This window comes from Callospermophilus lateralis, chromosome 6 (assembly GCF_048772815.1).
Source record: "Callospermophilus lateralis isolate mCalLat2 chromosome 6, mCalLat2.hap1, whole genome shotgun sequence".
Classification (NCBI taxonomy): Eukaryota; Metazoa; Chordata; class Mammalia; order Rodentia; family Sciuridae; genus Callospermophilus; species Callospermophilus lateralis.
This window is the reverse complement of record NC_135310.1, coordinates 117728544-117755176: the sequence shown is the minus strand read 5'-3', so window position 1 is coordinate 117755176 and position 26633 is coordinate 117728544. Positions and strand designations below refer to the sequence as shown.

The 26633-nt window shown below is 54.0% G+C and overlaps 1 protein-coding gene and 1 pseudogene across 1 annotated transcript; one reads left to right on the top strand and one right to left on the bottom strand.

Moving 5' to 3' along the window:
* The first annotated feature begins 85 nt into the window (after positions 1 to 85).
* On the top strand, positions 86 to 26387 carry Rab44 (RAB44, member RAS oncogene family). Its single transcript, XM_076859519.1, has 13 exons — positions 86 to 292; positions 9380 to 9491; positions 10419 to 10590; positions 11482 to 11628; positions 13780 to 13870; positions 14113 to 14208; positions 15663 to 15850; positions 16297 to 17540; positions 20245 to 20326; positions 22071 to 22185; positions 23221 to 23322; positions 25269 to 25345; positions 26297 to 26387. The coding sequence occupies exons 1-13, from the start codon at positions 86 to 88 to the stop codon at positions 26385 to 26387; spliced, it is 2724 nt and encodes a 907-aa protein (XP_076715634.1).
* On the bottom strand, positions 1233 to 1916 carry LOC143401689 (transmembrane emp24 domain-containing protein 10 pseudogene; annotated as a pseudogene).
* Positions 26388 to 26633: the final 246 nt, after the last annotated feature.

Sequence of the window (26633 nt, the reverse complement as noted above, 5' to 3'; positions counted from 1 at the left end):
GTGATGGGGAGACACGAGAGGGTTTTGATTTTCTTCGCAGCCCAGTGCCCACTTAATTCTCCTCGGTCCCCAGGTCCAAGGCGCCATGGAAAATGGACAGAGAATACCTCGGAAAGGCCGGAGGCTGGGGTCCAGTCGGCGGCGGCAGACCAGAGAGCCAGCTGATGGCCAGGATGCCCCGGTAGCCCCAGAGCCAGAGGCCTGGTCCGCCCAGGCAGATGCGGAGCTGCAGGTCTTCTTCCAGGACTGTGGTGCCCAAGAGAGGGGATTTGTCACCCGCGAGGACCTGGCGGTGAGCTCAAGGCCCCCACCCTAACTCCTGAGTCCCTTTTCTGCAGACTCGGGAAACCTGCTGTCCCAGAAGCTCAGAAAAGACTAGGGCTTTGTTTAAACCCACATGGAAAGGACTGATAAGGCTTCCTGGGGTGCACTCTTCCAGGAGCATTTGCATTTTAACAAAGGAGAGGATTTTAAGCCAGAGGAGAAACTTGCCAATGGTATAATTTCAGGCCGTTTATACAGCAAAGTTTTTCTTGGGGAGCAGTCAGAACCCTGGAAATCAAACCAAATTGATGAATATAAACTTTATTATTATTATTATTATTAGATACCAGGGATTGAATCCAGGGGCACTGAACCACTGAACCACATCCCCAGCCCTTTTTTATTTTTTATTTTATTTTTTTGAGACAAATATTTTAATTGTCTAAAATGAAAAAAATTTTTAAGAAGTTATCTGCCGTTCTGAGCTCACTTTTATAAGGTATCACATTCACGACCCTTATAAGAGACATAAAATCATGAAAGGATATCACCAGAAGCTCTGTAAACATTTCAGCTAAGGGCCACGATGTTTTTAGAAGGCAACCCAGAGAGGACAAGGAGCATGAAACAAGCTCCACATGGTCATACAAATCGTGGTAAAAGAACCAGAGTGAAAGCCCAAGCTGCTGAGCAAGTGGGAGAAGGAAAGCAAACACGGTTCAAGTAGATCACGTGAGGAAGCCCGAGACAGACGCTGACTTTGGCATTACTAGGTAACCCCTATTTTTTTGTCATGGGTGACTCTAATAATAGTCCTGTTGTTACAAAACCAGTCCAAATCCTACCGAGTTAAAAAGAAGCCCCTCATTGACTTGTTGAGTGTAGGTAGTACCCCAAGTCCTCCCAAAAAAGATCGGTTCTGGCAAGAAAGCTTCAGCGTGCCTTCAGGGTGCTGTTAGTAGGATGCCTTAGGCCAGGCACGTCCCAGCGACGCTCTGCTGGCTGAGATTCACGAGGGAGGTTAACTTCTTGGCCTTGAAGAAGCGTCGAAGGCAGAAGACCTGCCAGGTGGCTAGTCCAATAAGGCAGAACAGGGAAGAGATGCTGAAGTACAGGACTCAGTGTTTGCTGACGCATCGGCATCACACATTTCCTCCTCTCGATTCTTCATGTAGGCAAAATCATTAACAATAGATCCTGAAAGGTCTTCTAGGCGTCTTAGCTCTACCTCTAATGGCCTGAGCTTCTCAACTTTTGCAATCTCTTCATAATTTTTCACCTCCACTCCATGCTTCGTGTCTAGGATCACGAGTTGGTCAGGGATCCGCCCTGTCCTCTTGCTCTCAAAACATTCTTCAAACATGTCATGATCTTCAGAGGTAAAAGCAAACTTCCCCTTGATGCATCTTCCTTGGAGTATAAAATATGTCCAGCAGATTCTGTGATCTTGAGGTGGGTGCACAGGCCACCAGCGCCCCCAGACTGGTTGGTGATCTCGTAGCACCTGTCACTAGCAGATCCTTGTGGATCTCCTCGTGGAGACACTTGCGGGAGTTAACGGGCAGATGGAAAGAGATGGCGAGGACCGAGCTGGGTCCAAGTAGGAACGGGCGGGGGCCACGCTGGACTACAGGGCCAGACAAACCAGACATGGTGCTGGAGACTTGTTCGCCACCGGGCCCCAGCCCTTTTTTATATTTTGAGACAGGGTCTTGCTAACTTGCTCAGAGCCTCACTGAGTTGCTGAGGCTGGCTTTGAACTCTCGATCCTCCTGCCTCAGCCTCCCCAGCTGCAGGGATTACAGGCACCACTGCTCCTGGTGATGACTACAAACTTTAATGTAAGATCAGCCATGGTTGTGTGTTCCAGTAAGGAGTCTTGGGCTCCGGCCCAGACCGAGATTGACTGATTTCAGTCTGCTTTCTCCTCATTCGTTGCAAAAGGGCCTGTTATGGATTGCTAGAGTCTCAAGGGGCCTGCTCCTCTCTGCTGGTACTTTTGTCCTTTCCCCCATCAGAACTGACCTTCAAGGCCACAATAAGGTGTAAATATTGAAATGTGATTCTCAAAAAGGTAAAAGGAAAAAAAAATGACTTGAGTAAATATGAAATCAATACGAATCAAAGGCCCTGTCTAATTTACTTTTATCATTATTAATTAATGAGGGAAACAGAAAGATGTTTTGACTCATTCAAAGAGCCCTTGAGCATTAGGATATTTATAGGCAATTTGACAGAAAAGTGTTTAAGATTGCTGGGTTCAGTGTTAAACATAGCTAATGTCTAACAGGCCATAAACCTTTGGGGTATTTGTTCTATTGGATAAAAATTGTTTTTGTTTTCCCTGGATAAAGTCTTCCAGGTGGCAAGTAACTTTAGTCAGGGATATATATATCCCTGATAAATAAAATAAATAAAATAAAGATATCGCGTCCATCTACAACTAAAATGATTATTTATTTTAGTTGTACATGGACACGATATCTTAATTTTATTTATTTTTATGTGGTGTTAAGGATCAAACCCAGTGCCTCACACATTCAAGGCAAATGCTCTACCACTGAGCTACAACTCAACCCTATCAGGGACTTTTAATTATAGATAAATAATCCAATGATCTAAATCCCTTCTCTGGTTTAGACAATGCATGTAGTCTTCGCCTCTATGTAATATGGAAAAGATGTGCTTCCTACCTTTTGTCTTTTTTTTAAGTTTATTTATTTATTTTTATGTGGTGCTGGGCCTTGAACTCAGTGCCTCACACGTGCTAAGCAAGTGCTCTGCCCCTGAACCACAACCCCAGCTCCTACCTTTTTGTCTTATTTCCAAGTTTCAGATAATTTTTCTGATTGAAAATAATATCCTAATTTTTCTTGATATATGAAAGATTTGATTGGGTTTGGTCTTATTATTTGCACAGGTGCAAAAAGAGGATAAATTAAATTAAAATTTTGGCAAAATCAAGACTTGGTAGTATTAGCCCATTTTAGCTTCTGTTCAGAAGTTTTGATATGAAATCATCGTAGGTTGGACGTTAAAAACCTCTGTAATTTGCCCTTCTAAGTGACAAGCTGTCCCAGTTTTCCAAGGACTTCAGGGGTACATGGAATACGGGATTAGCTTGCTAAAACTGGGAAAGTCCTGGGGAACCTGGGGAGGGTTGTCATCCTACTTGGATCCTAAGGTAGGAAATCACGCCCAAGACACTCTCTCCAGCAGATGGCACCTATAGATTTAAGTGGCTTCCTTTCTTGTCGAAGTCCCCAATTTTTCTGCCAGGAAGTGACCTTCCTTATCATTTGGTTCCAAAACAGCTTCCTGAGAGGTCTTTGCTCACACCTGATTAAATGAGGATCATTTTATAAAGTGACACCCCAGGTAGGGCCTTGGTTACACAATACGTTTTTGTTTTTGTTTTTTTCCTTTTTCTGGTGGTACTTGGAATTGAATCCAGGAGCGTTCTACCACTGGAATCATCTCTAATCCCTGTTTTATTTTTTGTTTTGAGACAGCATGTCACTAATTCACCCAGGCTGACCTTAAACTTGCAATCTTCCTGCCTTAGCCTCAAGTAGCTGGGATTACAGGTGTGCACCATCACACCTGGCTCACAATTGTTTTGTCCAATTATATCCTTGTAAAAAAGTGGCCAGATTCTTTTGAACCTGCACATACAACCATATTGCTTTGGAAAGTAAGGAGCGCCTGTGAAAGCGTTGGTCTCTGAATCGTGAGGGGGCAGTGAGATTCAGATACCATTTAAAATGTTTCATTTCAGTTTACAAGTGTCTAAGTACCAAACTGAGGATTAGAAACAGCTCAAGAAGAAAGAGAAAGAACTTCCTCCCAGGTCTATTAAAGTAGACTAATAATAAATAGTGATCAACTAATAATGAATATCCCAACCAATAACCACAACCAGATTCCCTGAGCTGTTCATTCAGAGCCATGTCATTAATTTGGGTTCTGCTGGATCTTGGATAAGCTGTCTGCATTTGGACTCAAGAGCCCTGCAAATCCTCAGGCCATCAGATCCACGTGAAGGTCACCCAATGTCAGCCCAGAAGCCGGTACCCAAGGAAAGCTTAAATAGCTCTGGGACAGTCCTTTTTCTTTAGTCTTTGACTTTTTCCTTGTTGAAGACAAAAGCTGTGACCTGCAGATCATAGCAGAGCCTTCAGGCAATCCGAGGAAAGCAGAAACCTGTCTAGTACAGACAAAAAGGCTGCGGTGATTTAGTAGAGGAGCTAACAAGACCGGAGCAGAGGAGAGCGGAACACCCTGCCAGGGGACGGGCATGATTATTTCATAAGGGTTTGATCAGTGCCTCCCCCTGAAGACAAGAACCTATCATGGGTAGCAAAGGCTTTGAGAAATCTCCAGTGTCTCCCCCACAGAGCAGGACATTGCTGGAATATTTATCTTAATAGCATTTTGCCCGTGTAAATTTAGCCTTGGACGGGAGGGATGTCACTTCTGATTTAGCAGGTGTTCCCATGATGCTCCTTAATTGAAGAATTTAAGAAATACAGAGAAAGATAACCTCAATATTTTATTCTAATTCCCCCCTCCATTTAGGGGAAGCAACATTAAAAGAGCTGGCAGAGAACACCGAGCCCTAGATTAAGATAGGATCCTGGGACCCAGAAATAGCAGTTGGTCACCTAACTTAATGTGATAGTAGAATAAAATATTTTGAAATAAACATGGGAGAAGGTAATGTGATTACAAGAAAAATGAGCTCTTTCATAAAGGAGACAACTTTGCTTGTTCTTTAAAAAATTAGGATATGGTATGGAAAAAACAAACCAGAAATTATTGTGGTGAGATAGAATCTGTTACCTATGTAGCTTACACAGAGAAAAATAGTCACCACCACCACTCTGCCTTTTTTTTTTTTTTTTTTCTTTTGTACTAGAGATTTAACTAAGGGGCATTTAACTACTGAGCCATAGTGCTAGCCCTTTTTATTTTTTTACTTTGAGACAGGGTCTTACTAAGTTGCTCAGGACCTCACTAAGTTGCTGAGTCTGGCTTTGAACCCTCAATTCTCTTGCTTAAGCCTCCCAAGCTTCTGAAATTACAGGCATAGGTCACCGTGCCTAGCATAGTCACCCATTTTGAGCCCTTGCTGAGAACTCTGAGACCAACTTAGCATTTTAATAGAGATGGAGCCAAATTCTGGTTTTGCATTAGTAGAATATCATGGCCGTTAATGTTCCATGAGTTTTTGTTTATTATGATTTTCAGACCCATCCTAATGAAACCAATTTGGCAAAATGTTAATACATTTCATAGCTGATTTCCAGGCATTATAAATTAGGGCAAATAAAACTGCTTTCAGCAAACCTTCTCTATCTATTCATGTTTTGTCTTTTTATCCTTTTATGCAAAAGGATAAAAAGTCATTCCATGTTCTGGAATAACTAGGCACTTTCAGCCAAAACCTCTCGCCTGATCCCTTAGAAAGCAAAACCACATTCCATTTTCCTTATAGACACGACTGTGTTTCTGTCACTATTGCTCTTAGTAGTGTCTTAAGCATCCAGAGGGATTAATGCTTTTAATCAATGTAATTAACCTCTGTTTCTTAGAAAGAACTGAGGGTAAATCATCAAGAATTATCCAACACCACCCCTTGTATCTGACTAGCAAAGCTCTCCAAGGCACCTAACACAGCTTTCTACAGCCGCATGTAGATGTTATACTTTTTAAAAAATTGTGATAAGGTGGACATAACATAAAACTTACCATTTTAGTCATTTTCAAGTGTGTAGCTCAGGGGTATTAAGTGATTCACACTGTTGCACAACCCTTCTGCACCATCCGTCTCCAGAACTTTCTTTCATCTTCCCAAACCGAAACTGTGCTCATGAAGCAACAGCTCTCCTGCCCGCCTCTCCCCACCCCTTGGTGGCCTTATCCTCCTTTCTTTCTTTCCTCCTCCTCTTCCTCCTCCTCCTCCTCCTTCTTCTTTGTACTGGGAATTGAACCCAGGGGTGCTTAACCTCTGGGCCACACCCCCAATCCTTTTTATATTTTATTTTGAGACAGGGCCTTCCTAAATTGCTGAGGCTGGCTTTGGACTCCCGATCCTCTTGCCTCAGCCTCCCGAGCCACTGGAATTACAGCTATATGCCACCACACTTGGCCCTTATTCTCCTTTCTGTCTCTGTGATTTGAGCACTCTAGATACTTCAGTGGGATCGTGCAGTATTAGTCCCTTTGTGACCGGCTCATTTCACTTAGCACAGTGTCCTTACTGCTCACCCAGGTGGAAGCTCGTGTTCCAAATTCTCTACCTTCTTAAAGCTGGGTGCTGTTCCATTGTACATGGATACCACGTTATCCACTGATGGGCATTTGGGTTGCTTCCGGTGTGGGGCTGTTGTGGGTACTATGGGTATGAACTTGCAAATGTCTGATTCTCTGCCGTCCCTCACACGGTTTTTTCTTTTTTTTTCTTTTTATTTTATTTTATTTTTTTCATCTTTCATACATTTGATTCAAGTGAGTTATGCACTTCCATTTTTACCCCAAATACAAATTGCAGAATCACATCAGTTACACATTCACAATGTTTACATAATGCCATACTAGTGACTGTTGTATTCTGCTGCCTTTCCTATCCCTACTATCTCCCCTCCCCTCCCCTCCCATCTTCCCTCTCTACCTCATCTACACAGTTTTTTCTAAGCAGCAAAAATGAATTCAATCATTAACATGACCCAAAGGTATGGAGACCTTCTGGCATGTGCAAAAATAAGCAGTAAAGGATATAAAGTTATGCTTAGCAATCAACAAATGTAGTTCAGTAAGTTCAATATTCAATTTTCCTTTAAAATTATATAAGTAGCCAAAAATTATTTGTTAATGTAATTGAATATAAATTCAGGCTCTTAAAGTTACCTGAGGATTTTGGAAATTGTGTTGAAGGAGACACTATAGGCTGGGTGTTCGATCCCCAGTACCCAGGGGGGTGGGAGAAGAGGAGACACTATAAAATTAATACTATTTACATAAAATGTATTTGTTAGAATAGTGAATTTATTTATTTGAACGGATATTTACATTTTTATAACCTTACACAATAACAACAGCACATGTTTAAGGATGATGTTGGCTTATCTCATCAGTAAGATAATGAAGTGAAAGCAATTCAGATTAATTAGTTTTCTCACCAAAAGCAAATCAAGATTTTATAAAATACAGAATGGACACCTGCATTATAGTTAACAGAAAGCAGAGAAAACACAGGTAGCTATTATTTGTGTTCTTTAAACCAAAATTAACAAATCAACTTAATTTGTTCAATAATCCACCTTAATTATGGCTAGCTCTTTAAAATATATTTTGAGTTAGCAGTTTCTATAAGATGACATTTTAAAGTGTAGCATATTTATAACACTAGAATTTCAGTGTTCTTGTTTTCTATTTTGAGAAACATGTATTTGTCTCTGTAAACCAATCATTGCTGAACACTTTCAAGAGACATATTACCCTAAGTTATTAATTCCTCCCCCAGGTTGAAAAATATTGCAGATTCTCAATAAGTGTTAAAGGCTTTTCTGAATTACAGACACATGTGCACACATGCGCGCGCGTGCACACACACACACACACACACACACACTGTCCAGCTTCATTCCTCCAATTCCACCCATGGGTCAAAAGGAAATGCAGAGACACAAAAACTCACAGCTCAGATCTCCAAGAGCTGTCCTCCTTCCCTGAGCAGAGCAATTCTTGGCCAATTTGACGTCACAAGTAGAAAAACAAACGACAAAAAGATGAGCAAACCAAATTTCTGTTATCTCTCCACCAGCAGGCGGCTGGTCTCCACCATGCATCCCAACTAGGCCACGAAATCTCATCCCCATCAGCTGCCACCAGCTGGGAACAGCTACCAGCAACATGCAACCCAAAATAAAAACACAAAACCAGCCAAAGGAAACCAATAATCAGAGGAACAGAATTGGCAGATTCAAGGTTCTGTTACAGTTGGATCCCTTCTGAGAGTCAAAAAAGAAACACACGCCGGGGTTGTGGCTCAGTGGTGGAGCGCTCGCCTAGCATGCCCGAGGCACTGGGTTCAATCCTCAGCACCACATAAGTGTAAAATAAAGATATTGTGACCACCTGGATTCCAAGAGCCCATGAGGTATCTGGCAATGGCAATGTAGGGTACTTGGCTCTGCCAGGTGAGTCACTTAGATGGTGGATCCTCTAAAGAAAATTAAAGGATAACGTTCCAAAAGGTGAAATCTTATGACCTATAGGCAAACATAAAAACATGCACATCAGAGACGGACACAGTGGAGCACATCTGTAATCCCAGTAGTTTAGGAGGCTGAGACAGGAGGATCAAAGCCAGCCTCAGCCACTTAGTGAGGCCCTAGCAACTCAGTGAGCCCCTGTCTCTAACTGAAATATAAAAAGGGCTGTGGATGTGGCTCAGTGGTTAAGTGCCCCTGGGTTTCATCCCTGGTACCAAAAAACAAAACAAAACAAAGAACTTCATATCAGAGACTTAACTCATTAATTAAGGTCAGGAATGATTTAAAGCACATTTAAATAGCTAGGCAATTAAACAAAAGCATTAGAACCAGATTGCTGAGTTGGATTTTTAAAAGCTGGTTAATGTTCAACAGGCCATAAATCTTGGAGTTTTCTGTTCCATCAGATAAAAATTATGTATGTGTCTCCTGGATAAAATCTACATGATGACATGTGACTTCATGTAGTCAGTCCCGTGACTTGAACTAAGTCCACCTCCTAGTCTGGAAGATGTGTGGGTGGCCCTGCCCCCCTGTGACACGGAGAGGACGTGCTATCCATCTTTGTGACTTATTTTCCAGTTTCAGATCACTTTTAGACATTGAGGAACACGTCTGGGGAGGATTAGTGGCTGTCCTTTACCGAGGTCCTGAAGGGCTGGGACTCCAAACAGAGGAGAGAGGGAAAGGCTTGGGGCCTGCTGGAGCTGCCTGGGGTGATGCTGGGAGCCCCAGGCAGCCCTGGGTCGGGGTTGGGAGAGCTCTGAAATGGGGATGGGGAGGGGGACCCGCAGCCCCTCACTGTGGGAACAGCCGCCCGGCTCATGCCTTCCCTCCAGGACGCCAAGTTCAGTTTCCTGGCCAGCCAGGAGGAGCCACAGATGATCTTCGACTGGGTGGACGTGGAGCAGAGGGGCCACCTCTCCCTGGAAGAATTCAGCTCTGGACTCAGTACGTCTGACCCGGGAGGGCCCCGGGGACTTCCCCAGGGGTGTGCCAACCACATGTCTGGTGGCTGGGTGACCCCACAGCGCCCCCTGCCATGGCCAGCAGTTCAGGGCACCCCCTGCACATGCCCAGAGGCCTCCCCTCAGGGATCCGTTAAAACCTCCCATCTGCGCTCAGGCCACAGGCAGGTGTCCACCTGAGGGGGTGACAGGGCCTGCTTTGGTGAAGGGAATTCTAGGCCTCAGGGCATTTAGAGGGTGGGGCCCCCTGACTGGGCAGGGTCCCTAAGCGCGGCCTCTCAAGATGAGCCTAACAGGACTCAGAGCCTGAGGTCAGGCTGCTACAAAGCAGAGAACTTCTGGCCCAGGGAATGGAAGGGGCGATGTCCTCCCTCTCCGAGTCCCTCGGCCTTCAGTGTCCTCACAGCCACCCAGGGCTCCAGGACCAGGGGGTGACTCAGAGCTTGGAGGAGAGCAGAGAGGAAGGCTAGGGGTTTGCACTCCTGGCTGGAGCCACCCGGGAGGTGGCTGCTCAAGTTCTGGTGATTGGGAAGCTAGGAGCGGAAGAGAGTCCGGGCAAGTTTGCTTTTCCACCTTGGCTAGAAGGTCCGCTCTGCCAGGGACGGGCTTTTGCCTAATTTAGACGCCAGCACAGAGTAGGTGCTCAGTAAATATCCTTCGACGGAGCGCACGATCTGTTGGCTTCCAGAGCCGCCGTGTGCATTCCAGCAGGTCTTTGGGTGTCTCTGAGTCTCAGGTGACCTGTAAGATGGCCAGTGCCTACGTTCAGTGGACTGCCGAGGTTGCAAGAGGAACACAGAATGTGGACCTGTATAAATGTGACCGGCACAGGAACAGGTCCTCCCTCAAGGGCCGGAGAGGGGCGGGGTGCGGGCCAGGGCACACCCACCTGCTCCCCTTTGTCCCACAGGAACCCTCTTTGGCTCCAGCCTGAGCACCCATCGGCTCCGCAGAAGGCGGCCGCTGCCCACCCGGGTGTCGGTGGCCACCAGCTTCCCTGCGCTGGAGGAGGCGGACGCTGAGGAGAGGGAGGCATTCCTTGCCCTCGTGGGGCAGCTGGGGACCAGCCATGCCCTTCCTGAGTAAGGCCACGTGGTGGGGGTGAGGGCGGTCCTGGACACAGAGCCAAAGCCGCAAGCTGGGTGCAGATCCAGCCTGGTCACCTGCCGGCTTGTGACCACGGGGTGGCTGACCTCTGACCTCTGTCCCCTGGTTGTCCAATGGGGAAGCTGCTGTGGGGTTGAAACCTGTGCAGAGGATGCCCGGGTCACCTTCCCTGCCCGGAGGTTGGGGTGTCAGCCTCCCGCGAGGGCTGGGAGCGCGCCTCTCCTGCTGGGAGAGAAAACGCCCCCTGCACACCCTCCAGGTGCCTCGGGGACCCTCAGAGCCCCCCCCCTCAGGTTCGCTCACCCCATCCTCGGGGCTCTGTGAGGACAAGATCCCTCACGTCTGGCACTTGGAGGGTGGGGCCGGGTGTCGAGGGACAGGCAGGGTGGGACCTGGGTGCAGGCCGGCAGGGCAGGTAGAACGGGGAGCCGTTCACCCACTTGGCAGCTTGGCCTGGGCCCCCGCCCTCTGGCATCTGTCTCCACGACTTAATTAACAATCCTCGTGAAGCAGAATTTGCTGAGTGCCCGCCGTGGGCCAGGTCCTGCGCTGTGTGACCTTGCCAGGCGGTATTGCCCTCCCCATTTACAAGTGGGTCCAGAGAGGGTGTGATTTGCAGAAGATCACACAGCTCCCGAGTGGGAGAAGAGGGGAGGCCGATGGACGCCCTGGCTCACAGTCATGAGGACGGTGGGAGAGGGTGCCTCCAGGTTCCTGGAGGAGGTGACGTTTGAGTTGTGCCTTGAAGGCTGTAGCTGGAGTTGGTGCCCAAGGCTCTGGGGGTGTTGTTGCCAGGAACACTGAGGAGCAGGGTCCCCTGCTGCCTGGCCCCTGGTCCCTGATCTCTGGTGGCCTCCCCTCCCCAGGCAGGCGGAGCTCTGGCAGCTGTGGGGGAAGCTGCGGCAGGAGGAGCCCCAGCTGGCGGGCAACCTGGAGGCCTTCCTGGCCAGGATGAGCGGCCGCCTGCAGGAGGTCAGGGCCGACCGGGAGGCGCTGGAGCTGACCCTGAGGAAGTAAGTGACTGGGGACCTGCGCTGGTCCCCACGGGCTCTCTGTTGGATGGAGTCCAACCCTGCTCCTCCTAGGGCAGGCCTCGGGCTGCGCTGGGGCCAGGGCTTCAGGCAGCCTAGGAGGACAGTCCACCCTTCTGCAGGGGAGAGTGGCAGTGTGTCTGGTGCCAGGACTCCCCCAGCCCAGCTCCAGGGTCACCCCCAACTCAGCTGCAGGGACACCCCCAGCCCAGTCCAGGGACTCCCCAGCTCAGCTCCAGGGACACCCCCAGCCCAGTCCAGGGACTCCCCCAGCCCAGCTCCAGGGACACCCCCAGCCCAGCTCCAGGGACACCCCCAGCCCAGTCCAGGGACACCCCCAGCCCAGTCCAGGGACTCCCCCAGCCCAGCTCCAGGGACACCCCAGCTCAGCTCCAGGGACACCCCCAGCCCAGCTCCAGGGACACCCCCAGCCCAGCTCCAGGGACACCCCAGCTCAGCTCCAGGGACACCCCCAGCCCAGTCCAGGGACACCCCAGCTCAGCTCCAGGGACACCCCAGCCCAGCTCCAGGGTCACCCCCAGCCCAGTCCAGGGACACCCCAGCTCAGTCCAGGGACACCCCCAGCCCAGCTCCAGGGACACCCCCAGCTCAGCTCCAGGGACACCCCCAGCCCAGCTCCAGGGACACCCCAGCTCAGCTCCAGGGTCACCCCCAGCCCAGTCCAGGGACACCCCAGCCCAGCTCCAGGGACACCCCCAGCCCAGTCCAGGGACACCCCAGCTCAGCTCCAGGGACACCCCCAGCCCAGCTCCAGGACACCCCCAGCTCAGCTCCAGGGTCACCCCCAGCCCAGCTCCAGGGTCACCCCAGCTCAGCTCCAGGGTCACCCCAGCCCAGCTCCAGGGACACCCCAGCTCAGCTCCAGGGACACCCCAGCTCAGCTCCAGGGACACCCCAGCTCAGCTCCAGGGACACCCCCAGCCCAGCTCCAGGGACACCCCAGCTCAGCTCCAGGGACACCCCAGCTCAGCTCCAGGGACACCCCCAGCCCAGTCCAGGGACACCCCAGCTCAGCTCCAGGGACACCCCCAGCCCAGCTCCAGGGACACCCCCAGCTCAGCTCCAGGGTCACCCCCAGCCCAGCTCCAGGGACACCCCCAGCTCAGCTCCAGGGACACCCCCAGCCCAGCTCCAGGGTCACCCCCAGCCCAGCTCCAGGGACACCCCCAGCTCAGCTCCAGGGACACCCCCAGCCCAGCTCCAGGGACACCCCCAGCTCAGCTCCAGGGACACCCCCAGCCCAGCTCCAGGGACACCCCCAGCTCAGCTCCAGGGACACCCCCAGCCCAGCTCCAGGGACACCCCCAGCTCAGCTCCAGGGACACCCCCAGCCCAGCTCCAGGGTCACCCCCAGCCCAGCTCCAGGGACACCCCAGCTCAGCTCCAGGGACACCCCCAGCCCAGTCCAGGGACTCCCCCAGCCCAGCTCCAGGGACACCCCCAGCCCAGCTCCAGGGACACCCCCAACTCAGCTGCAGGGACACCCCCAGCCCAGTCCAGGGACTCCCCCAGCCCAGCTCCAGGGACACCCCAGCTCAGCTCCAGGGACACCCCCAGCCCAGTCCAGGGACTCCCCCAGCCCAGCTCCAGGGACACCCCCAGCCCAGCTCCAGGGACACCCCCAACTCAGCTGCAGGGTCACCCCCAGCCCAGCTCCAGGGACACCCCAGCTCAGCTCCAGGGTCACCCCCAGCCCAGTCCAGATACACCCCAGCCCAGCTCCAGGGTCACCCCCAGCCCAGTCCAGGGACACCCCAGCTCAGCTCCAGGGTGGCCGCTCACCCAGACTGCAGAGTGTGCGGTGACTCAGGGCTGGCAAGGTCACCCTGCCAGCGGGTCTGAGCGAGGGGCAGGGGTTGTTGACTGAGGAAGGTGGGACCAACGATGGGGGCCACAGGGACCATGTGACAGGGCCTGGGGGAGCCAGTATCTTGGTGACGGGGGAGTAGCCCGTGTTAAAGTGCTCAGATGGCTGTTCCCAGGGTGACAGGGGACCGTGACTGCTGGAAGGGTGAGGCCAGTGGTAGGACAGGCTGGACCCAGGCTGGGTTGCTCCGGCAGCAGGGTCCCCAGGTGCTGAGGTCCCGGCGCCCGCCTCCCGCCCCCCTCCAGGCGTGACTCCGACCACCACCGCGAGGTGCGCCAGCTGTATGAGGAGATGGAGCAGCAGATCAGCAGGGAGAAGCGGCAGCTGCAGGCCGAGGTGGGCACCGCCTGGCCGCCCTGCCCAGCTCCTGCCCTGGCTGGGCACTGGGAGCGCAGAGCTGCTGTCTCCAGGGCCAGCTCCCTTCTCTGCGTCTCGGCCTCCTTTTGTGCAACCTGGGGATCCTGAGAACACTCCTGGGGCCTCCGTCCAGGGCCGGGCGGGGGCCACGCGTTGGGAAGGCCGCCCGGCCCGTTGGCTCGGGGAGTCTGCAGGACAGCGCTGAGCCGTCTTCTCCACAGAGCGACTCCCGGGGCCTGGCCCTCAGCTCCCAGATGCAGGAGGTCCTGGAGGCCAAGGAGCAAGAGGTGCAGAAGCTGGCCGAGGGCCAGAGGGAGGTGAGTGACAGGGACGTGCAGACGCCCCCCGACGAGGAGTCCCAGACTCTGACACCCATCTTGGTGGGCCTGCCCTCCGTGCTCCCTGATCCTGACTGGACAGGTCAGCCTGGAGCCACCACCCCACTCTGAGGATTCACTGGGCCAACTGGGCTCTCCTACAAGCCCAGCCCCTGGGAAAGAGTGTCCTGGGCCCTGCTCTGAGATCAGCAGTGAGTGGAGCTCTGACGTGGAGCTCTGGGCTCCATCACAAGGTCCAGGTTCAGACCCCTGAGCGTCCTCCAGTGAAGATCCATGCAAACCTGAGGAAATAGCTTCTCCTGGCCTCAGTCTCTCCATCTGTAAAATGGGTGGCTGTGTCCAGGGTGTCCCCGAGGAAGGCGCATTGGGTCAGATGAGGTAGTAGATGGGAAGGTGCTTTGAACTGGGAAAGCACTGGGCAAACACAAGTTCTTGTTGTTGGAGAAGCCTGGTGACCAGGTGGAAGGTGGAAGTTCATCTGCATCGTCAGCTGAGTGACCTCTGCGGGTGCTTAACATCACTGAGCCTCAAGGGGCCATTTTATCTTGCACCCTGCACCCCCCAATCCCTTCCCATTCTTCCCTCCACCCCACGGTTCCTTATTGGGCACCTACGATGTGCTAGACGCTGCTCTAGATTTTGAGGAACACAAGAGACAGACCCCTGCCTGTGGAGGTACCATGTAGTCAAGGGGACAGGGACAAAATGCACAGGTACAATACGACAGAACATGAGAGAGGTGGGTGAGTGCTGAGGAGGAGTGAAGCAGGGAAGGGGGCTGGAAGGGGGGAATTTTAAATGAGTTGAGAGGGGTGTCAAGGAAGGCCTCCCTCAGATGATGACATTGGAGAACAGACCTGAGGAGTTGTGGGCTGAGCCCTGTGGCAACTGGGGGAAGAGCAGTGCAGGCAGAGGGAGTGGCAAGTGCAAAGGCCCTGAGGTAGGAATGTGCAAGGACTGATGAGCAGACCTGTGAGCTGAGCTGGGACAGACTGAGGGAGGGGACAGCACTAGGAAAGGAAGCCAGAGACATAACAGGGGGTGTTGGGGAGACTGCAGGGTCTTGGAAGCCATTGTGAGAGTCCTACCTTCCACTCCCTATGGTCACACAATTCTTCATCTGAGCCCCATGATTTGCCACTGGGTCAAGAGCCCTCGAAGCCCAGATGGAGCAGCCATGGGGGTCTCGAGCCCAGGCAGGTGTGCCTGTTTGACACGGGGCCTTCCCTTCCTCCGTGCCCTGCATGTCACATGTCCCCCTGTGAGAGGTGAGGCCATTGAGAGGCGTCCCCTCTACACACACACACATCCCGTGTTTCAAGCCAGTCTCCTGGAGCTTGGGCCCTGGGCGGCAGGGGGTTGTCCCCGATGGCCTGGGGAGACTTCTGGCCGCCCTGGAGGGCCACTGTGCCTCTGCCCCTCCCCCTGCGCAGCTGGAGGCCCGGCTCCATCACCTCAGTGACTCGCAGCAGGAGGCCGACTCAGAGAACCGGCAGCTCCGGGAGGCCAGGCAGGACCTGGCTGGGCAGCTGGAGGAGGTGCGGGGTCAGTTGCAGGTCACCAGGAGACACCTGGATGCTGCCAGGGGCCGAGTGTCCTGGCAGATAGAGGAGGAACCCAGGTAAGTGGCTGTCCTGGGACAGGGGAGGGGGACAACTGGTGCTCACGGCGACCCCGCGAGCCGAGGTGACCGTGCCCATTTCTCAGCTGAGCAAACTGAGGCACAGGAAAGTGAAAGACTGTGCCCAAGGCCATGCAATGGGATTAAGACACGTGTGTGCAGGGCACAAGTGCATGCACACACACACACGCACGCACACACACACGCACACGCACACGCACACACACACACGGCCTAGCGTGCTGCTGGAGGAGGTCAGGCTTCTTGTGGGCCTTGGGACGAGGGCTTGGTGAGTGGGAGGGACATGGCCAGGTAGGGAGGTGCCTGAGCCAGCACTGGAGGGGACAGTCATGGGACTGCGCTGGATGGGGTGGTAGGCAGGCGGGAGTGGGGTGACCGTCCACACCTGACCTTCCCCTGACTTCACTGCCCCACGTCCCTTCCAGTGTCCCCCGTTCCCGTGAGAAGGCCCCAAGCCCTCCAGCGATCTCCCCCGAGGAGCCGCCCCTGCCTGGGCTGTTTGGGGACAACGATGACTGGAGCCAGCTCCTGAACTTCAGCAGCCCTCCCCCCAGAGCCCTGCAGCTCTCCTGGAGCCCACCCCCAACCCCAAGAGACGCCTCCGGCCCCCAGACGCCCCGCGTGGTCAGGCAGATCTCCCTCTCCAAGTCACACGCTTTGCCATTAGGTCAGGAGCCATCCTCAGGTCCAGAGGGGGCCCCAAGGAGCCCCCCGGGGCTGTCCTTCGGCACCGAGGATGGGAGAGGAATTGACCCCGAGGGGCAGGACCTTGGTCCAGAGCGTCCTGTGAAGCCCCGAGGCCCGGAACCCGACACTGAGCCAGGACCCAGCCCCAAGGCCCCCCTCCCCTGGGGTCCGGGAGCCCCAGCTGGGTGCTCAGGGAGCCTGGTGGCAGCTGCCCTCCGGGTGCTCATCCCTTTGGAGGCCGAGCCTGCCCCCCAGGGGGCTGTGGCCCTCCCCGAGGGGCCAAGGGAACCCTCCTGGGGCCTGCGGTCTGTGGGTCAGTCTCCCCCAGAGGGGCTGGGGCAGGGCCACCCCGGGGGGCTAAGAGAGGCTCCTGGCCAGGCCCTCAGGCCAGACGGGCTGCCTGCGTCCCCTCCCTGGAGGCTGGAAGAGGAGTCCAAGGCTGAGGCAGGAAAACCAGCTGACCGCAGCCGGCAGGACCCTGGTTCGGCGCAGGCAGCTGAGGCTCCTGGCCTGGAAACTGGGCATCGGGAGTCCCCCCAGCAGGAGCTTCCGCATGCCCCTCCCCCGGCTGACCTACCCCAGACTCCTGTGGAAGCCTCTGCTCCTGGAAAGCTGTCCCCTCCAGGGGACCCTCTGCCCAGGGCTGCTGCAGGGTCCCTAGAGCCCCCTCGACCAGGCCCCGAGCTGGCTGAGAGAGAAGCGCAACCCGGGTCCCCAGCCACAGCTGCTCTGGCGGAAAGAGAAGCAGGCCCCTCTGAGGCCGGGGAGCCAAGGGCCGGGAGCAGGCCTGAGGACCTGGGATCCGACTCCGGGGAGGCTGGGCTGACCCTGTCCCCGGGGGACTCCCCGGCCAGCGGGCCTCCAGCTGACCCCGAGTACCTCTTCCACGTCATCTTCCTGGGCGACTCCAACGTGGGCAAGACCTCCTTCCTGCACCTTCTGCACCAGAACGCCTTCGCCACGGGGCTGGCAGCGACCGTGGGTAAGGGCCCCGACGGGGAGGGCAGACCTGGGGTCAGGGACCGGGCGCTGGAGCAGGCCCAGAGCAGCCCCCGGCGCAGAGGCAGCAGGTTGTGCCCTGGCCACGGGCCCGGCGTTCGACCTTGTTCTATGTGGGCATGATCTTACCATTTCACTAATCGTTCCTAATTACAGGTAATTTGCTTTTTCTGCATTGATCTGATTAGCTTATAGTGTGCCCATCAACAAAGCACCCTGCAATTTAGGTGCAGCGCTGTGGAGGGTGAGCACAAGCCCAGCTCCACCCACGTGGCCGTGGGCAGCGCTGCAGGGCCGGCTGGACCGATCACAGCCTGCCCCAGGCCAGCCTGCCTGTTCCAGCAGGAGGTCCCCCGGGGCAAGTTGAGGCTCCCGCACAGAATCCACTTGTAGATGTGGCCAAGAAGGCACGCAGGTGTCTGCCTTCAAATCCTGGCTCTGCCACTTACCAGGGAAGTGAACTTGGGTCCATTAATCAACGCCCCCGTGCCTGCTTTCTGCCACTCTAACAAACATCTGCGATAATCGACTTGTAATCTCATGGCTTGGAGGTGTCCATCCATGGTCGGGTAGCCCCATTTGCCTTTGGGACTGTGATGAAGTGGTGCGTCGTGGTAGGAAGTCTGTTGTGGAGCCAGACGCTGACCTCGGGGCGGGAAAACAAAAGAAAGGAAAAGAGCCAGGTGTGATGGTGCACACCTGTAATCCCAGCTGCTCAGGAGGCTGAGGCAGGAGGATCACAAGTTCAAAGCCAGCCTCAGCAACAGCGAGGTGCTAAGCCACTCAGCGAGACCCTGTCTCCAAATAAAATACAAAATAGGGCTGGGGACAGGGCCCAGTGGTCAAGTGCCCCCGAGTTCAATGCCTGGTGCCAAAAAAAGGGAAAAAGAGGGGCTGGGATCCCCCCTCTCCCCTTCAAGGGCACGATCCCAGTGACCAGAAGACCTCCCGAGAGGTTTCCACCACCTCCCAAGCGTGCCAGGCTGGGAACCAAGCCTCCGAGACATGCCTGTGGGGATCCATTCCAGATCTAAGCCATGATTCCCTCAGAGCCCACAAATCCTCATCCGCACGACAGACACAGTGTCCCGCCAACTGCCTGTGGGGTTGAAGGGTCAGTAAGTTAACAGCTCCCAGAACAATACCTGGCACATACTAAGTGCTCAGGAAAATGTTAGCCATTGTTATTATTAGAAGTAAATGTTTGATAAGGTCTAATTCTGCAAATGAGGCTCCCCAAGGCACTTTCTGGAACCAAAGTCTCCCCATCCTAAGACTCCCTGGATAGCTGGCCACGGAGCGTGGCATAGAGTGACAGAAAAGTGAGCTTGTGGGAATGAAAGGGAGACCCGCTGGGGGACACAAGGGAAGACAGTGTCATGTCGGGCTGGTGGCTTACAGACGGCCCTTTCACAAAAGGGGCCCAGGACCCGCTCTCGAGCCTTTCTCTGCCCCAGATCCTCACGCGGGGAGCTATGGGATGCAATGTCCTCGGGAGGGAGTGGGGAGGGACCTGTGGCAGGCTCTCCTGATGTGAAGTGGGGTCCCAGGGATTCATGAAGGCCACCATCATGAATCCCCTAAACTACTAGTTACTGGCCACCTACAGCGCACCCCACGTCTCCATGGGCGTCTTGTTCCTTTCAACAGCTGCCCTCCTCACGCCTGGACCTCCCGGTCATTATGGGAGAGGAAGTGTCCACTAAATCAGTCGAGATAGAGCAGGCTGCAGCTGGGCACGGGGGCGCCTCTCTGTGACTGCAGCACCGCAGGAGGCTGAGGCCGGAGGATTGCAAGTTCAAGGCCAGTTTAGAGAGACCCCGCCTCAAAATTTTAAAAAGGCTGGGGCTGTAGCTCAGTGGTAAGGCACCCCCGGGTTCAATCCCTGACCAAAATAATAAGAAGAAGAACAACTCCTCAGGGTTGAGGTAGAGGGAAAAAAGACAGAAGTGACGGCGGGCAGCTGCCCCTCCCAGCGCCAGGTGGAGAGTGGGGGAGCGGGAGGGGCTGCAGGTGCCTGCAGGTCTCACCTGGTCTCACCAGAGAGACCTGCAGCAGGGTGGCTGCCCCTCAGGTCTGAGCCGGGCATGGCCAGCGTTAGGAGATCCCCAACTGGGAGCAGGCTGGGGCCTCCGTGCCCCGCAGGAAGGTGGGCAGGACGGGGACTGGGCTGCCCCGCCCCCGGGCTCCTCTCTCATACCCACCAGGTTTCCTTGAGGTGCAGGGCTTGGCAGGAAAGGGCACCCCATGACTGTAACCCTCCCTGGGATGTTCCGTCTCCCCCCCACCCCGTCTTCTCATGGAGAGACTGGAACTGTGACCACGGGGAGCGGAGACCAGAGTGGACCATGAGAACAACTCGCCACCTGGCTGCGCCTTCCGCGTACCCACTTACCTTCCCCAACCCCCTGCAGCGAGGATGAGAGGGAGGCTCAGAGGAAGGCAGTGACTGGCCCGAGGTCACACAGCCAGCACAGAGACGGCCCCATCCATCATCCCCAAGGCCAGGGCTCCGTCTTCTGCCCCCCAGGTGCCCCCTTACAGTGACCTGTGTGGCTCGGGGACTTGGAGAGCGCAGTGGAAACCCGGCAGCCAGGCTGGGGGCAGGCATGGGTGTCTCCTGGGGCAGGTCAGGGCTAGAGTCCAGGCGGTCCCTAAGGCAGGCCTCGCCCTGCTCTGTTTCCTAGGAGTGGATTTTCGGATCAAAACCCTGATGGTGGACAACAAGTGCTTCGCGCTGCAGCTCTGGGACACGGCTGGCCAGGAGAGGTAGTGGCTCTGTCTGTGTCGGTTGTCAGGGACCTGGGGTGCGGAGGGGGCCAGAGAGGCCCCCAGGAGGGGTTCGGGATGTCAGGGAAGGAGCGTGGGTCAGGCCCAAGCCAGGGAGGAGGGGCCGACCCACAGGCCCCTGGGCCTGCAGGGCATGGAGACAGCCACCTGATCACCTGTCCTTCTGGATACCTGGCCTCCCACTTTACACCGAGGCAATAGGATCATTACCTAAAAGGTGCGAGTGGTTTGACTCTGCAGTTCCTCCTCCAGAAACCCATGCTATAAATTATAAATTTATATACACATTATCTACCGTGACTGTAACAAAGGGACTGTTTATAGCCACGTCATTTATGTCACAAAACCTTGGACACAGCCAGGCATGGTGGCACACACCTGTAATCCCAGCAGCTCAGGAGGCTGAGGTAGGAGGATTGAGAGTTCAAGGCCAGCCTCCGAAACTTAGTGAGACCCTCAGCAATTTAGAAAGCCCTGACTCAAAATAAAAAGTAAAAAGAGCTGGGGCTGTGGCTTAGTGGCGAAGCACCCGTGGGTTCAATTCTTGGTACCCAACACAAACAAACAAACAATAACCAAAAACCCACCTTGGAAACCTAAATGTCCATCAACAGTGGACTGGTTAAATGAATCAGGATCAGTCCATGCCCCAGAACACTACGCAACTCCAAAAAAGACGGAGCACTCTTTATGAGTGACAGGGAAATATCTCAGACATCTTGTGGACTGGAAAAAACAAAAGCAGGACACTAAACATTAATGAGTATGATGAGGGTTTTATGCTGTTTTTTTTTTTTTTTTTCATCCTGGGGCTCAAACCCAAGGCCTTAGATGCACCAGGATACACTGTGTTTGTGTAAAATGGGAAAAGGTGTGTGTCTGTGGGCACGTCTGTGTGCGTGCGTGTGTGTGAGTGTGTGTGTGTGTCTGTGTGCACGTAAACTACCCCTGGAAAGCTGGGCATGATGGCACAGGCCTGTAATCCCAACCACTCAAGAGGCTGAGGGAAGAGGGTGGCAAGTTCGAGGCCAGCCTGGGCAAGTCAGTGGGACTCTGTCTCAAAATGAAAACTAAGCTGGGCGCGGTGGCACGCGCCTGTCATCCCAGCGGCTCCAGAGGTTGAGGCAGGAGGATCCACGTTCAAAGCCAACCTCAGCAATGGCGAGGTGCCCAGCAACTCAGAGAAACCCCGTCTCTAAATTAAAAAAAAAAAAAATAGTGCTGGGGACCTGGGAAGGAGCGTGGGTCAGGTGCCCCTGAGTTCAATCCCTGGTGCCCCCCAAATGAATAAATAAATGAATAAGTAAGAAATTAAAAATGAAAATAAAAAATAAAAGGGCTGGGGATGTAGCTCAGTGTAGAGCAGCCCTGGGTGCAATTCCCCAGCACCACAGCGCGCGCACACACACACACACACACACACACACACCCTCCCCTGGTAACCCTGCTTGCCCTGGGGAGGGGCTGGGTGGGGAGGGGCTGGTGGCCGCAGGGTGGGCTGGGGAGGGAGGGTTCCGGGAGGTGCCCTTCGTATCTTTTGAGACGTGAACCACTGGCACTGCTGCCTGGTGTGTGGGAGGGAAGCAGACGCACTCTCTCTTTGGGAAGCGACTGTGGCTGAACAGGTCAGTGGCCCGCTTTGTAGAGGGCGTGGCGGAGGCCTGGAGAGGCCAGGTCCTGGGAGCAGTACGCTAACGTGGTCTCATGCAGGCTCTCTGGGCAGGTACCACAGCTTGACGCGACAGTTGCTCCGCAAGGCTGACGGGGTGGTGCTCATGTATGATGTCACCTCCCAGGAGAGCTTTGCCCACGTGCGCTACTGGATGGACTGTCTACAGGTGAGCACACACCTGGCAGAGCTGGTTCCGCATTTTAGAATCTTTAGGAAGCTTGCATCCTGTCCTCTCCTCCTTTTCTCCCAGGGTTACACATGACACTACAATCCTGTGAGTGACACACACTCACTGACGGTATGTGACTGGATGAGCGGGGAGTGCAGTAGTACAAAGAAACCACAACCACGTAGTACAGCCTCCAAACCAAACTGCTTCCTTTATCCTATGAGCATTTCTTCTCTATACACAGCAGCTCTGTTTGCGATGTCTTCTTCCTAACACCTGAGGATGATGTGAAAATTCCTCTGTTCACACGTCTCTAGTTTTTTTTTTTTTCTCCAAAATACTTAATACAGATATCCTGGAACTCTGCAATGCGTATGAGCAAATGTGTGACTCATATGCGGGGAGACATGCTGCTTCTCTTCCAAAGTTTCTAGTTAGTGAGGAGAAGCAGGATAAGGTAAAGCATGAGGAGGGGACCTGGACTCTGGGCCTGACAGGACTTAGCTTTGAATCCCAACTACCCCACCCCAACTCTGTGACTTTGGACCATCCACTTAACTTCTCTGAACTTCCATTTCCTGGCTTTTCTCATCAGGGAGCGCTGAAGATTAATAAAATAGAATTGCTTTCAGCATAGCACCTGGTGTATACAGCAAGCACTCAGTTAGCAGAAGTTATTATTGTTATCATTATTAATGAACTAGTTAGGGAATGTGCCAGGGCAGCCTGTGTGACCAAGCACAGGAAGGAAGAAAGGGGCATTGGGTAGGAGCAATCTGGGAATGCTTCCTGGAGGAGGTGCCCTTGAGTTTGGCCTTAGAAAGCAGGTGAGATGTTTGTAGGCAGAGAGGAGGAGCAGACTCACTGCGGATGGAGGGAGGGTGCAGGTGGGAAGGAGGTAGGTGTGACGCAGACAGGGAGACACCTGGGAGGGCACCCCATCAGCCTCTGGGAGCTTCGAGCTGGGCATGGCCATTGCATGTCTGGGGCCTGGCCTGCCCTGAGGGGGCTGAGGAGCGCGTTCTCTGACAGGATGAAGGGTCGGGCCAAGCAGTCGTTCTTCTCCTGGGAAACAAGATGGACTGTGAGGAGGAGCGCCAAGTGCCCACTGAAGCTGGGCGGCAGCTGGCCCAGGTGAGCGCCCAGGCAGCGACCTCTCTCTCCACCTGGACTGAGTGGACGCCTCCCCAGCACTTAATGAACAGGGGTCAACCGGCCTGTGCTCTTTCCTGCCTTGGCCCCGGGGTCAGAGTGGACCACCTCCACCTCCCACCCACCCTGGGCCACTGCAGGCCCAACTCCCAGGCTGTGAAGGGCGTGATGTTGAACCTGACCGTGGAATTAGCAAGTCCCCACACAATAACCCTACAACATAAAAAATTAAAGGAAAAAAAAAAAAAAAAAAAAAGCCTTCAGAGTCAAAAGGCTTTAAAAGCTTCCCTTAAAATTCCCAATCAAATCTTAAATTTATCTCTGCTCTCTAATTAGCATACACCCTTCTAATTTATTTTATTTTAAGACAGAAATCCTTCCTCAGGAAGACTACATCAAAAGCCTCCCACTGGCAGACAGTGGATACATTTATTTACAAATGGGATTTAATCACATTCTAGAAAAACCAGAGAGTAGTAAGAAAAGGGGGAAAAATCACGGCTGCCCCACCGACAGCCCTCCCGGCATTTCCTTCCCATGTCTTCTCTCATTTCTCGTAATCTGGGGTCACTGTGGTGGCTCCCGACTGGCAGGAGATTTCCCTCTTAGACACAGCGGAGCATCCTCTGGTGCAGAACCTTCTCCTGTGGGTGGTGCCCTGGATTCCAGGGGAAGAATCAGAAATAATGGGCCTAAGGGAACACAGGGTGATCCCCCGAGGATCGACCATGTTTATCTGAGGATGTTCACTGCAGTGTGGTTTATAAGAACAAACCTTTGGCAGTGGTTGGTGGTTAAATTGTGGAGAGTCATATGAGAGGCTGGTGTCTGTCTTTAAGAATTCTGCCCTATTTAAGGGTGTGGGGCAAGCTGGCAATATCATGTGAAGTTGGAAAAGCAGACGCAAGCCGGCTGGGGACAGAGCTCAGTTGGTAGAGTGCTCGCCTGGCAGGCCCAGGAAGGGCCCTGGGTTCAGTTCCCAGCACCACACACACACACACACACACACACACACACACACACACACAAAGGTGTAAATCTAGATCAAAGTTGTGGCTGGGGTTGTAGCTCAATGGAAGAGCACTTGCCTAGCCTGTGTGAGGCACTGGGTTTGATTCTCAGCACCGCATATAAATAAATGAATAAAATAAAGGTCCGTCACAACTAAAAAGGAAAAAGAAAAGTTGAAACATCTGAAATGGCTGGTGTGGGACGGTTTAGGGCCTACAGAAGCAGCCATTCATAAGGTTTAACCAGACAGAGTGACAGAGAGCCCATACCCCACCCTTAAAAGGGATCTATAAATTAGAATGGACATGTATATCCAAATGCTATCATTGAATCATATTTTGAGTTTATAGTTTTTAATATTGTATTATTCAATATTATATATAGTGTGTGTGTGTATATATTTGTACCAGGGATTGAACCCAGGGGCACTTAACCACTGAGCCACATGCACAGCCCTTTTGTATTTTATTTAGGGACAAGGTCTCACTGAGCCGCTTAGGGCCTTGCTGTTGCTGAGGCTGGCTTTGAACTCGCGATCCTCCTGTCTCAGCCTCCCCAGCCGCTGGGATTACGAGTGTACACCACGGCGCCTGACTCCAAAGATATATTTTTGAAATGAAAAACATAACTGATCATTAAAAGTGTCCCCAGAGGGCTGAGCTGTAGCTCAGGGTAGAGCCCTTGCCTCCCTTGGGACTCAGTCTTCCTGTTGTCACTCCCACTCTGCGGGACGTCTCCGGGTAAAGGGTGGAGGGCAGGGCCCTGCTGGGGATGTGGGCCATGCTGAGATGTGGGGGCTGCGTCTCCCACAGAGATGGGTTGGGGAACCCCGGGCCGGACCCTGGTTGGCCCAGAGTTGGTGGACCTTCCGCCAGTTTCCCCAAGGCCCCTGAGTGTCTCCCTCTGTCTGCCTGCAGGACCTGGGGGTCTCCTTCGGGGAGTGCAGCGCTGCCCTGGGTCACAACATCCTGGAGCCCATGATGAACCTGGCCCGGTGAGTGCCGTCCACCCTCCAGCCCCCACCCAGAATCCTCCGAGGCAGCTGCAGTCCTGCCCTGGCTCCTGTGGGGCAGGGAAGGCCCCACTGAGGAGGTGGCCCCAGAGTGGGCAGGCCAGGGAGCAGGACACGGGGCTCCTGACTGCAGCCCCGCCCTGTCCTCCTCCGGCCTCTGTTTCCGCGATTCCTGGAGGAGGGCACGTCCCCCTCCTGCTCCCACCTCCTGTGGATCAGGAGTGAAATCCAAATGCTTGCAGCACCGTCCTCTCTCCCGTGCCCCCTGTGCTGAACCCCCTCACACTCACCAGCTCCAGCCACTCAGGAACCTCCCTTGCCCCTCCGTGTCCCTCATGGGCCCTGGACACGCCATCACTGTGCCCACTCTGTTTCTCTGGCCTGCTCTGTTCAACCCCCTGGCACATCCGGGGCATTCGGTGGAGTCCCAGGGTGTTAGACGGGCGGAGTGCCACCTGGCCCGCGGTGGCTGTGCCGTGGGGAGGTGGACGGACTTCTTTTACTGTCCCCACCTGCGTCTGGGCCCTCTCTCTGCCCAGGGCCCCCTTTCTGCTCACAGGCTGGAGCTCAGGTGCCCCCCACCCCGCTCCATCCCTGGCTGTGGTCATCCTCTCCCTGTGTGTCCTTTACTACTCAGGGCAGGTCACGTCAGCTTCTTTGTCCCTGTCAGTGTCCCTTCATGGTGCCCAGTGCTCAGTGCGCCTGAAGGATGCAGAAGAGACACAGAGGGGCACAGAGGGACACAGAGGGACACAGAAGGACACAGAGGGACACAGAGGGCAAAGCCTCCCTGGCCCCATTTTTCCGGTGCCAGGAGCAGAGCAGGGAGGGGAGGGAGCCCAGGTGCAGCCTCTCAGCCCTGGCCACCCCCATGGCCCCTCCACGCCATTCCTGAAGGCGAGGGGACACTAATGCCTGGATATTGTCATGCAGGTCACTCAAGGTGCAGGAGGACCGCCTGAAGGGCTCGCTGGTGGAGGTGGCCTCTGCGAGGCCTCCCAAGAGAGCCGGCTGCTGTCTCTGACCACCTGTCCCGTCCCACCCCCCTGGTCTTCCTGTCCCTCTGCTCCTGTCCTGCCTTCCTGGACACAGGCAGAAGCCCAGGACCAGCTTGAGAGTTGAAGAAAAGCCTCCTCAAATCAGGACTCAGGCGGCCCCACCTCTGCCCCGCGCACTCCAGGGGACTTTGCTGAGTTAAATAAGGCGGGAAAGGTTGGAGGTGGTAAAGGAAAGGAAAATTCTAGAAAACCAACCTAAGGAGGGGCTGGGG